The sequence below is a fragment of the Dendronephthya gigantea genome, unplaced genomic scaffold, assembly GCF_004324835.1.
Source record: "Dendronephthya gigantea isolate DGI-Jeju-01 unplaced genomic scaffold, DenGig_1.0 000004F, whole genome shotgun sequence".
NCBI classification, from domain to species: domain Eukaryota; kingdom Metazoa; phylum Cnidaria; class Anthozoa; order Malacalcyonacea; family Nephtheidae; genus Dendronephthya; species Dendronephthya gigantea.
In genome coordinates this window covers 2,951,043-2,964,463 of record NW_021163014.1, presented here as the reverse complement: position 1 = coordinate 2,964,463, position 13,421 = coordinate 2,951,043, and the positions used below count along the sequence as shown (strand labels likewise).

Sequence of the window (13,421 nt, the reverse complement as noted above, 5' to 3'; positions counted from 1 at the left end):
GCGTAACAAGACTAATAAATCGTCACAGTCAGAAAGGTCTCAAATTAGTACAAATGCAAGGTTTGGCTGCGAAATTTTGTAAAATACGGAAAACATAGCAATGCGAAGATGGCATATTTTGTATACCATTGTATTACGTGCGGAGATGTGTAACTAAATTGGTTGCACACTTTCTGCCTTAATACAAAAGTATACAAACTTCGTACGGCTATATTTCCCGAAATTTGCAACAATTTCCAGCCAAACTTGACAAAGCTTAATAAGTTCTTTCCCAAAATGTCGTTTTTATCGCCGGGGTAAGACATTAGTCCATTCCTCATTCAATATACCAGCCGGTCACTGGGTTGCTGGGTGTGAGTGATTACAAATGGAAATAAAAAAAACAAATGTGGTAACACCGTTCAAATGGCAACAAAAAACGCAATACAAATTCACTTTCGATTTGAGTTCATTTTTGTCTAACTTTTTGTCTGTTTCTAAGGACTAGGTAATCGTTATCTGCAAATGTTTTTGTCTAATTTTAAAGGCAGAGTTAACAATTCAACGGTACGAATGTATTCGATGCAATTTTCCAAATGGACATACTTCCTCGTCGTAATAATTATGTTTATATTATTTTGTTTCGTCAAAATTTATCGTATTTTGCTATGGAGAAAGGGTAGTTCCCGTCAACATCCGTTTAAAGATTTCTACTTGGAATGGAATGACTATATAAACGAGGGTGTAGTATACTATCAAGAATTTTTTCCTGAAGGAAACGCCAAACTTGATGTACTATTGCTGCATGATATGAGCTTTAGCTCAAGAAACTGGGTTGAGTTAAATACCATGAATATTTTGGCGTCGCATGGCTATCAAGTTATTGCATTGGATTTGCCTGGTTACGGTAAATCTTTGCATAAATTTGATACAAGTGATTCAAGTAGAGTTGAATTTTTAGAACAGTTCATTAAGAAGTGTTTCACCTGTAATTGTTTCACCTTCAATGAGTGGTGTCTTTAGTTTGACTTATCTTGCTGCATCAAAAGCATCAAGAGCATTCGTTGCTATCGCAGTGGTTGGTACAGAAAAAATTCCTGTGGAATATTTTCAAAATTTCCCACCAACTTTAATTGTTCGAGGATCAAGGGGTAAACTTACTGACTCAAGTACCTGATGGCACTTGAGGCAGCTGGGGATTAGTTTATAATTGCCTCCTTGTGATTTTCACGTTGCAAGATGTCTGTTTGTGAATATTGCAATATCATCTTAACTTATTTAGGTATTTTATTGATTGTTACTTCATTTATATATAAAAGTAACTAAGATATTCCTTGAAGTCTGATGATCTACACATAGAGGCATTATATTGTATACACCTTCTTGGTGATTTCTTGGTATGTTACCAATGTTAATGATAACAATATAATATGAGCATATAAACTTTAGTCCAAAACCCCTCTTTGTCCTAAAACCCCTCTTGTCACACTATTTAATTTAGAGACCACCATTAAAGACCCCTATATTGTTAATTTTATAGATAAATATCCAGCGAAAACATCGTACAAATATGTAAATTTAATATCCTTTTACAGCGAACATAACAAGAACGTTTTATATACGTAACATGCGCCTGCTATATGTGCGTCCATCTAATAGTTAACTTAAACTTTATATAATCATGCAATAATGTTGAGTGTCTATATTCAACACTCCCACTCACTCAGCATTTACTACACTTGTACAAGTCCGAGTCTTGCTCGAAGACATTCAAACTGTCCTCGTGTTAAAGGCTTCGTGAAGATATCAGCAACCATTTCTTGAGTAGGACAATACTTAAGTTCGATTGTTTTATCTTGTACTTTCTCACGCACAAAGTGGAATTTAATGTCAATATGTTTGGTGCGCTTGTGCAGAACAGGGTTTCTTGACATTGCGATTGTCCCTTGATTATCTTCGTGAAGGATTGTTGGACTTGAACAATCTAGTTGCAGATCTTTGCTCAGTTGTCGTAACCATACACTTTCTTGTGTTGCCAGGCACAAGGCGATATATTCAGCCTCAGCAGTTAAAAGTGCAACGGTGGGTTGTTTCTGGCTTGCCCAACTAATGGCACCGTTGGACATTAGAAACACATTTCCTGAAGTTGATCTTCGATCTTCTGAGTCTGCGGCCCAGTCGGCATCGGAATACCCTTCCATGTTTTTGTCACTCGTTTCGTACTGCAGCTGGAATCTAATTGTTCCTTTCAGGTATCGAAATACTCGCTTAACAGCGGTAAGGTGCGCTTCGTTTGGAGACGAGTTAAACTTTGCCAGAGTACCAACTGCGTGAGCGATGTCTGGTCGTGTTGCAATAGCTGCGTAAATTAAGCTTCCCACCATCGATTGATAGATAACCGGATCTACAGATTTGCTGATACCATCATCTTTGACCAACTTCACGTTCACGTCCATCGGAGTTGATACAGGTTTACAATCTTGTAAGTTGTACTTGTTTAATATCTTGTGGATATACTGTCCTTGGCTTATTTGCAGAACACCGTCCAGTGATTTGATGTTTACTCCAAGACAGTAATGTAGTTTGCCCATATCTTTCATCTTGAAACGGGCAGCGAGACACGCCTTTAAGTCGATCATTTCTTGCTCGCTTTCGGTTAGAAGTATTAAGTCATCAACGTGCACAGCAACTACGGTCAGTTTACCATCGACTTTGCGAATAAACACACATGGATCGGCTGTACTTTGCTCAAATCCCTGGGATAGCATAAATTCATTGAATGACTTGTTCCAGCATCGTGGACTCTGCTTAAGTCCATAAAGAGATTTCTTTAGATGGCATACCAGGTGTTCTTTTCCTTGGACAACATAACCTTCAGGCTGCTCCATATAAATATCTTCTTCTAGTGTCCCGTTCAGGAAAGCCGTGACAACATCCATTTGATGGACAAACATATTTCTAGAGACAGCGAAGGCCAAAAGAGTACGGATAGATGTAAACCGAACCACAGGTGAAAATGTTTCATCAAATTCAATCCCGGACTTCTGAAGAAAACCTTTCGCTACCAGACGTCCTTTGAACCGTTCAATCTTCCCATTTTCATCATGTTTGACTTTAAATACCCATCTACAGGTAATTGCTTTTCTTCCTGGTGGCAATTCTACAAGTTCCCAGGTCTCATTTTCCATTAGGGATTTGTATTCAGAATCAGCCGCTGTCTTCCAGTGTACACCGTAGTCACTTTCGAGTGCTTTTTTCAATGTTGTCGGTTCTTCAACTTCTGTTACATAGAGAGCTGTATGCTTCGCTCTTGCAATACTAGCATATTCATCGTGATAATAAACAGGCGGTTTTCTCTCTCTTGTTGAGCACCTGATGTCAGTTGGTTTCCTTTTTGATTCTTCCTCTGAGCACGCATCATTCTGATTTTCGATATCCAGTTGAACTTCAGTCGTAAGTCCAAAATCAGATTCGTTAAAGGTGACATCTCGACGGATGAAGATCTTACGCTTGTCTTCATCATACAATCGATATCCTTTTTGTGTCAGACTATAGCCAACAAATCGCATCTTTACAGCTTTCTGGTCGAGTTTTTGACGTGAGGAATCAGGTACATGGGCGTAGGCAGTGCAGCCAAAAACACGAAGGTTTGAAACATCTGGTTTTTTACTGTACCATCGTTCATATGGGGTGACTCCAGTTGCAGTTGTGATAACACGGTTCCTTATGTATGCTGCTGAACAAACAGCTTCAGCCCAGAAACCCTTGGATACTCCCGCGTGTAGGATCATTGATAATGCAGCTTCCTGGAGGGTCCTGTTCATACGCTCGGCGATGCCGTTTTGCTGTGGTGAGTAGGGTACAGTTGTCTCGTGATGGATGCCCTTTTCTTTGAGCAAATTTTGGAATTCAGTCGACATATATTCACCTCCGTTATCTGTCCGCAAAGTTTTGATTTTGCAGTCCGCTTGATTTGTAACAACTGCTTCCCATTCTTTGAACTTATCTAGGACTTCTGATTTGTGTGCAATGGGATAAACGGTTACACACCTCGAATAGTCATCAATGAACGTCACGAAATACCTAGCACCACCAAAACTTTCAATCTTCATAGGTCCAGCAACATCACTATGGACAAGCTCCAATCGTTTCTTTGATTGTACTTCTCCCACTGGTTTGAAAGGTGCTCGATGAGATTTTCCTTCGGCACAGGCTTCGCAAAAGTCCAGTTTCCCAGATCCCGGCATGTCGGTGCCTGTTACAATCTGTTTTGAAACCATCAACTTCATCTGTCCTGCATTCAAGTGAGCCATCCTTTGATGCCACAGCTTAAATTTATTAGTTGATCCTTCTGCAACTGACGCCTGTTCTTCTTGTCTTTCTATTCTGCAATCCAAACGATACATGTTGCCAACAAGACGTCCTCTTGCTACGACTTTTCCTTGAGGATCTTTTATCCAACAAAGAGTATGACCAAATTGCACCACTTTTCCTTTCATCGCTGCTGCACGAGCACTAAAGAGATTTGCAGCTAATTTGGGAACATACAGGACTTTGGTAATCGTTGATTTTCGTCCATCTTTCTTTTTAGGGCCAAGAAGCATGGTAATGGGTATATCGCCAGTGCCAAGAGCGTGAACAGATCGGCCATCTCCAAGAACAACTGGCTCTGGCTCTGAAAATTCCTTATAGTTCACCAGTAGACTATAATTTGACGTCATGTGCTGAGACGCACCAGAATCGATAATCCAGCAATCATAATCTTTTGCAACATTCAATCCAACAGCAAAAACATTGGCGCCACTCCCATCATCCTTACCACTGTCCCCATCAGCAGGAGAAGCATTATGCTTTGATTTATCAAATTTCCCTTGATTTTCATTACGTCTATGCTGTTTCTTCCTCCTGTTCTGAGCGCAATTTCGAATAAGGTGACCTTCCTCGCCACATCCATAACACTTGACAGGCTTTCGATCAGACTTGTTGTGTTGTAGCGCAGATTGGCCATCACTACCTCCACTACCACTAGCATGGCTTTTGCTTTGCTTGCGTTTTTCTGCTTCATTTAACAATGCTGCATGCAGTTGACTCAGGTTTAATTCATCTCCTTTTGCAGTCAGTGCCGTAACCAAAGTGTTATATGAACCTGGCAGGCTTAAAAGTAGAGCGACTATGTGTTCATCCTCCGGTATTGTAGCTTTGATAGCAGCTAGTTGATCAGTGATCACTTTCATTTTTCGCAAGTGTTCATCAAGATGGTCTGATTCTTTCATCTTTAAGGAGAAAAATTGTTGCTTTAGATACAGCTTGTTCGCAATCGTATCTCGTTCAAATCGATTTTTCAACGTGTCCCATATTTCTTTTGGAGTGTGGCATTCGGTTATAAGATAAATAAGATCGGATTTAATAGACGTGACTATGAGAGCTTTTGTCTTCTTTTGAGCCTTTTCAAACGACGCTTCTGCCCCGGAACTGCTTTCCGATGTACTTGGGCGAATCGACGTTCCATCAACATGACCGTACAGTTCCTTAGCTTCCAGAATTGCGGTCATCTGATACTTCCATATTTGCCAATTTCTCGCACCTTCAAGTTTATCGATCGATAATTTGTCTTCCTGGGCCATTTTCGTAAAATATACAGGTCAATAACGCAATAGACAGTTACCTCACAGTTTGGCGATGACTGGGCCCATAACCTGTTAATTTTATAGATAAATATCCAGCGAAAACATCGTACAAATATGTAAATTTAATATCCTTTTACAGCGAACATAACAAGAACGTTTTATATACGTAACATGCGCCTGCTATATGTGCGTCCATCTAATAGTTAACTTAAACTTTATATAATCATGCAATAATGTTGAGTGTCTATATTCAACATATATCAATAAAAAAACAATTTCAGACCCAACCCTACCCCTCCACACTTTTTTCATCTCTATAATTAATATTACTAGAAATACATGCATGCAGCAACCCTTCGCCTCGGTTAAGCGAAATGAGTTAAGCATAGGGATGGTGACATGATAGTTGGAAAATTTTGTGTGGGTTGGGGTGTTTGGAGGGTACTTGGTGTTGGTATGTGAGAAGAGAAGAATGGAAATATATTTCTGGAAGCGGAAGCACTGTAGTCATAGCAACTCGCAACCAACATCGCAACGGCCGTATATTTTCAAAGAATTAAAGTTTACCCTCATATTTTTGTGAAAAAAAGGCAAAAAATACGACAAGATTCTAACCATTTTCTGGAAGTTAAATTACTCATCTATAGTCAGTGTTATGGTGAATTATTTCAATTATTAATTACTATGAAATATAACACCAAACGTCTCATACGACTTCCAAAGTTTTATGTTTACGCCTCGACTGGTTTTTGCACGCGAATATTTTGAAAAAATGGAGTTTTTAAACGAAATTATAATGTCGTCTATCATATTACACATTCAGATTTGTAGTGAAATACGTTTGAGAATACTAAAGTTGTGTTTACCACAAAAAATGACTTTTCATACCTGCGCCGGGTCTTATTTTCAAGTGTAAAATCTTCCGACTTCATTATACACGGTGAATTCGGTCGAAAATTTAGTCTTGTTTTTTTTTGTTAAACCGTAAAAAGTCCTGACCACATTCGACTGATTCGAGTTTCCCTCTGATGTAATTAAAAATAGTATATATATTCCATATTTATGAAAATATAAATAATATGAAAATATATTCATAAGTTTCTTCAAAATTTTGCGAAATGACAGTTATGCATGTTTAAAAATACAAATATTTGTCTCGACCAATCAAGAGCTTAGTACACTGGCGCATGCGCATAACGTAGAAGACCGTCCATGGCGTGAGGTCCATTGCATAATGGCGGACAACTTTGATTTCGCCTTTGCACATCCTGGGTGTAAATATCCGAGCGGAATTAGTACCCTCCCCCGGTGCTCCGCACCGGCTCGGGGAAAATAATGAATAAAAATGCTAACAGAATTTACTATCATTATGGAATAATTTCCATGTATCCCGGTTTTAATTTTAATATTCGAATCAATTTGTAACTGTCTACACTGACAAAAGATGCTAATCACAAGAATATTGCTTTGATCGTGTTAATAAAAACATCCAGAATTTGTAAACCTCCTTTTTAACGTTTTCAGTGACATGCGAAATCCTTTACTTCGAAAATAATACACAAAAGGATCTATAATTGTGTTTAGAAGAACCAAGGGTGCAATAAAACTGAATGCACGATGAAACTGAGCAGGATGTTCTTCCCTATCAATGACTAAAAATAGTGCCGTTGTTGGCAACATACATGCTCCAAGACTCCCGGCGATGAGAAACAGCGTACGTAACGTTTTGAACTCATGCGAGGCTGCCTGAAGTTCACCGGTTACGGCAAACGCCTGCTGTTTCACACGTTTCGCGTGTTTTCTGCCTAATTTGTACATATACACGCACAATGCAATTGATGTTAGAACGTAGAATACGACGATGTTCCGTGCAACACTCACATTTGGTACCAGATCGGAGATTAAACTCGCTGTAGTCTTGACAGCGACAAGGAGGGCGACAAACCAAATAGCGCCAACCATAGTTACGGCTCGTTTAAAGGTCACAATGGTGGGATACTTCAAAGCTTTTACTGTGGAGATGAAGCGATTCAGGGTTAAGAGGAATACGCTTCCAGTGGTTGCCAAGCCAAAAAACTTGCCTACTACGAGGAAGGCTTCAAACGCGAAGTGGTACATGTTGTAAATCATAAGAGGAGCTGCAACGCAGTCTATCATGGTATCTGAAACGGCTAGGCTCAAAACAAAAAAATTTGCCGGAATCTCTGCGAAGCCGTCGGTCAAAGTAATGGAGGATATCAAGAGAAGATTTAACACGAACCCAAGCAGTCCGAATATTAGCACAACAGCAAAAATGCAGATAGTTTCTTCTTTACTTAAATAAAGGTATAGCATTTTTTTGGCTCGGAATGGATTGACTGTTAATTCAAATGCTCGAAAGTTTCTTCCTTTTAGACCTGGCTTATCTCCATTATTTTTTCGTCCTTGCTCACTGGGAGATAATCAGCAGCTACTATTTCCGAAGTATTCTAAACTGCTTCAAGACTTATATCGCCCCAGGTGATGATTTATACATGATTAATGCAATTTGATCCTGGTTTTAATGTGTTCATTTAAAATGAATGAGAATTTAGCAGATGTTCTTTTGATGGCCATACAATGACTTTACTAACGAGCTCTCGTATGATGCCGCTTAATGAGGTCGAACTTTCAAATGTAGTTAATGTGATAAAGTAATGTAAAACCGAACATTTACTTATGTGCGATTTTTTACTCGTAAGACTGATTCTCACTTAGTAACAACTGAAAACTAAGTGAACTAGTGAATGAATATCCCTCATACTAGCCTTGACACCAAATGTTTGGATCATTTTTATTAAATTATCGATCAGTTTTACGATTTTAGTCGCTCCATTAAATGCCGACCCACACCGGACACGATCCGGCAACGCGACGCGATTTGTACGAGTTTTTCAGTTTTAAAAATTTTCTAATTTTGACAGTGTTATGTTATTCTTGGTAATTGCTGATCGATAGTATATTTTGACTCGTCTGGTACCAATATCGCTCAAAATGTTCTTTCAGAATATAATTTATTGGCTTCTGAGAATGAGAAATTTTTGCGTCGCCTTAATAGAGAGTCGCATCCAATGTTTGTGTCGGCCTGAAATCTTTGCTTGCCCAATGTCGTTTTTAAACGATTTTAAACGAGAAACTTCATTTTAGCCTCATATATATACACATATATGCTGTTAGACGTTTGGATGAAAAACATACAATGACCGGTCATTACCCTTTTTTTAATTACGCATTTTGCGTCGCTATAGATAGAAGGTGTAACGCTGAATTTAAAGTGGTTTCTATATATTTGCTAAATCTGAAAAAATTGTTCAACAGTACCCGTAGTGAAGAAACCTTTTTGCAAACATGCATGCGCGAACTGCATGCGCAAAAGGTATTTTACAAATACTCTACAAAAGAGCTAAATTATAATAATTAATATACAAAGACGTTCGTATCGAAAACTAATATGCCAAACAACAGGTCTGATCGATATTCCTTTTAGCAAACATCGCGTTCAGGTGAAACGTTTTTTTATGCTCCACCTCTAGTATTTAAGTGAAGTAGAAACTATCTTCATTATTGCAGTTGTGGTAATATTTCGATTCGTGGGGCTCGTGTTGGTTTTCTTTGTGATTTTGACGAATATTTTGACCGACGGCTTTCCAGACCGCCTGGCAAATTTATTTGTTTTGAGCCTCTATAGCATTTGCAGACATCTTGTGGGAATGCGTGGCAGCTCCGCTTATGATTCAGTACAGCATGCAGGCATAACAACTCGTTTAATGTTTCGAAATTGAAACGGCGTGGACAACCAAGCAGAATCATTTCTAATTTCGATTATCCCAGAGCCCATGCAGAGCCTTTGTTTTCTCGCCAGAAGAATCGCGGGCTCGGGGAACAAGATTACTCACTCGTGAGATATTATTTCTGTCAGTCGAACATAAAATCAATATCTATTCGCCATCATGTAATATCCTACATAAAATTATCTACATCGTTACCGTGTAATATCCTATAGGAGGTCTACATATATTTACGCCACTGCCGGATTTGGTGTGTTTAGCACCACTGTAATTAATGCATGCAACACTGCATTAACACCTAAAATTTTATTGTAAAAACTATTGGCAATTGTAAGCATAAATTGTCCCGCCGTTCTTCAAAATCTTACATACGATAAGAAATGTATCGGCATATTAGTTCTATAGGAGTGTATTAAATTTCCATAACGCACTATCATCCATATAAGATTAGACCTCAGTAAACACTTGACAATATCAAAATATATACTTGGTAAATTTCAAGTATATAAAACGTAAGCAAAAAAAGAAGTCAAACATATTTGATGTAAGAAATTCGAGTTGGTTTAAACCCAATAGAAAATGGTAGAAGGTGTAATACGGGTTTTTGGGTGCAAACCGTCTGGGAATTGGTAAAGTTCGTTGGCGCCGTCCTCAAAAGCCGTGCATCAAAGAAAAGCGAACCTTTCAAATTAAAACTAGACAACAATGTATTGAGAAGTAATTGGAATAAATAAAATTGAAATAAAGTATAATAGTGGCTGCAATCACGCAGGTGAGAAGACAAAATATAGTTTGTACTCAGATAAAGGACAAGTTAAATGAAAAAAAAATTGGAAAATTAAAATAATATTGTTTTTTAAGAACATGTCAGTTGAGTTTGATTTACTGGAGATTAAATTTGTCGGATTACTACAATACAACACAGCTAAATAAACATACATTTGAAAGAGTTCCGATTTTTTACAATGTACAATAGAAGTGTGTATCACAGAGAGAAAAGGTAAAAATGAGGCAATTTTGTGGGCAACACAATATTCAGCTGCTAGATATTCAGCTGCTATTATGTTGTGGGACCAGCTGAAATCTACTTCAGAGCCTTGGCCCTTGGATCAATAACATGCTAAAATCAAAAGACCTCAGTAAACTTTAAATAAGTCGTTTTTCAAAGTATGGCACATCAGTGGGCTCTTATAGATCTCAACACAAAACTACAATCATAACTCAAATGTTAATCATGCAGCTTCTCCTAGAAAATCAGCGCCTAGAAATCTAGATATCTGTTATATTAAGGCAGAAAACGCATCAGAAGTCCGATGCCCGTATCGTTTACCGACTGCTTAGAGCCATCAAATGCCCATCATAGTTGGGCTGCCGATTTCAAGGCTCGAAGTCTGGCGGATGGCATGGAGTGCTGGCATATGTTTATCTCAAAATTTATGCAGTCTCAAGTCTTGAAGTAAACTGAACTAAATGAGATTTGACTGTAATTACGAGGTATATAGCTAGATGTAATAAGGCATATCAGAAATGGCACCAGTGCCTATATAATATAAAGACAATCGGGGCATTCTTTCTCTGATTCATTTACTCAAATACTCAATCCCAGTGACTGTCGAATTAATATATTATGTTATACTACATCATTACAGTAAGGGCAGTGGAGATTAGTATGGCCCTGAATACAATAAAGCCAGTGGAGTTGAAATCCATCAGTCCCTTTCCAAAGTCGAACTTTTCATGTGTCAAACCGCAATGCAAATGATCTGAAACAAAAACTAAATTTAGCTCTTCAAAATTATAATCAGCACTTCAAAAGTTCGACGTCTAAATCTGACCTAACCACTTTATATAATTGCGGTAATTACTTTGGCGGCTTGATTTTAAATCGGGTATTGTATATTGGGCAAGTTCATACAGTTGCACGAATATGTTTTCGATTATATTATTTTGCTTATTCTTGTGAGATAATCGATGAAACTTTATGCCAATTATTTGAACCATACATACTGTACATATATGTGCCTGCTGGGACCTTGGGTATTACCTGTCATTCCTAAACTTATACCTGTTGTTCAAAATCAAAATTTTAACCGACAAGAAAATAATTTGTGAAAATAATTGCAAGAATCCGCCGGCCTGACTGTCTCAACAATATCGTTACGGTGAAACAACGCTAACACAGTCCTAATTATCTATTCTCGCCTCCTGCTTCAATATATAAGAACGCCGCGGGTTCTCATTAGAGTTAGTTTCAAGCATGAATTCGTCAGCAAACATAACGAATTCAACCAATTTTATTGATTTTGGAGAATGTTCTCCCTTTGCCACGGTTATCATAGCTGGATTCGGTTGGGGAGTATTTGCTGTAGGATTATTTGTGAATATCGTTCTGCTTTGCCTCGTTTTGAAGAAATTGTCAGCCGGGAAAAGGCAAGACAGACTTTTTCTGTTGATCATAGTTGCCGTGAACTTGCTTAGTATATTTGGAGGTTTGTTAGGACAATTGTTGGGCAGGCTTAATATTGTGCCATCTGCGAAGAGATTCTGTATAATCTATAATCACATCTTATTTATATCTTTTGTCAACAACTTGGCCTCCATGGCTGCGTTATGTTTCATTACTTACGAGAACATAATAAAATTTCCAGGCAATCGGTTGCTTGGCTTCCGGTTGTCTGTCAAAATCATTGCAGCCAATTTTATTTTATCGGTAGTTCTCGTGTCGACAGCGCATTCTGGCCTCCTTGTAACCAGCATACAAGGAAACGGTATTTGCGAAACGCATAGAAAGGCATTCACTGGTGGAGAACAAGCCTCAATCGCCTGTCTTATATTCCTAACTACCATTTGGATTACTATTTGCTCAAGGATTATCCGCACAAGCCTCCACAAAATACATTCCAAATTGAAAGAGCATCATCATGAGACCGAACAAGTGTTACAACAAGCATCGCGGGCGAAAATAATCAGTTTTCACAAACAAGCAATCACAATGTGTGTCTGCTACTCCATTTTTTGGATGCCACATGGAGCTTTGGCTGGGTTGATGAGCACTGGGTTGTTTTCATATTATTCCTGTGCGTATTTTTCTGGTCTCGTTGCAGCACATGCTACTACTGTGTCGACTCCAATAATATATTTAGCTATTGACAAACGATTTCGCATAAAGTGCGGTTGGGGAATCAAGCGGTCAACTGAAGATCGGAGAGAGTGAGGACGGATTAAGGGTCGCACAAAACTTCTACCTGAACAAGCTTAAAACGTAGCCAATGGACGACTTGCGCTTTAGACTAATTTCTTACCTCGGCGATAAAAAGGACATTTTCTGAAAGAGCTTACTCAAATAAGTAAAACTGCCAAGTTTGACGGCGAATTGTTGTAAAATACGGAAAATATACCTATGCAAAGTTGTCGATTTTTGTATACTTTTGTATTACGACCGGAAGTTTGTAACTAAATTAGTTACACATTTCCGCACGTAATACAAAAGTATACAAAATTTGCCAACTTCGCATGGCTATATTTTCCGTATTTTACAAAATTTTGCAGCCAAACTTGGCAGTTTTACTGATTTAATAAGATCTTTCAAGCTAGGGTGATTTATTTTCCTCTAGTCACTTCGATCAAAAGTTAGTCTAAGGCGCAAGTCGTCCACTCAAACCAGCATGGGATTCTTTATTTTCGGAGTGCATATTGTATTTTAGATGTATAAAAGTTCAGAATGTAACAAACTGACTTCCAATTTCACTCAGTAGCTATAACTTTGGTCTTCAGGCATGTATTAAAAAAAATTGTTGTTATTTATAAACCAATGTCTTTTGAGAGCTTGTAATATTTGTTCATTAGTGTAAACGGTTCATTTTGTGTTAGTGTTACTTGTCCGCTTTTATGTTCAATTGGTGTACGACGTGCCAATGACATGACCGTAATTAACCAGGGGTATGGCTGTTTCTCTCGACCCAGTCTTTCGCCCGAGGTATCAATATGTATCGTTCGAGATTTCGATTTT

The 13,421-nt window shown here is 38.3% G+C and overlaps 1 protein-coding gene across 1 annotated transcript; it reads right to left on the bottom strand.

Annotated features, from left to right (window-relative positions):
* Positions 1 to 6,951: 6,951 nt before the first annotated feature.
* Positions 6,952 to 8,113, bottom strand: LOC114515531 (adrenocorticotropic hormone receptor-like). The gene has a single exon (XM_028534794.1). The coding sequence runs from the start codon at positions 7,938 to 7,940 to the stop codon at positions 7,083 to 7,085; it is 858 nt and encodes a 285-aa protein (XP_028390595.1). The 5' UTR covers positions 7,941 to 8,113; the 3' UTR covers positions 6,952 to 7,082.
* Positions 8,114 to 13,421: the final 5,308 nt, after the last annotated feature.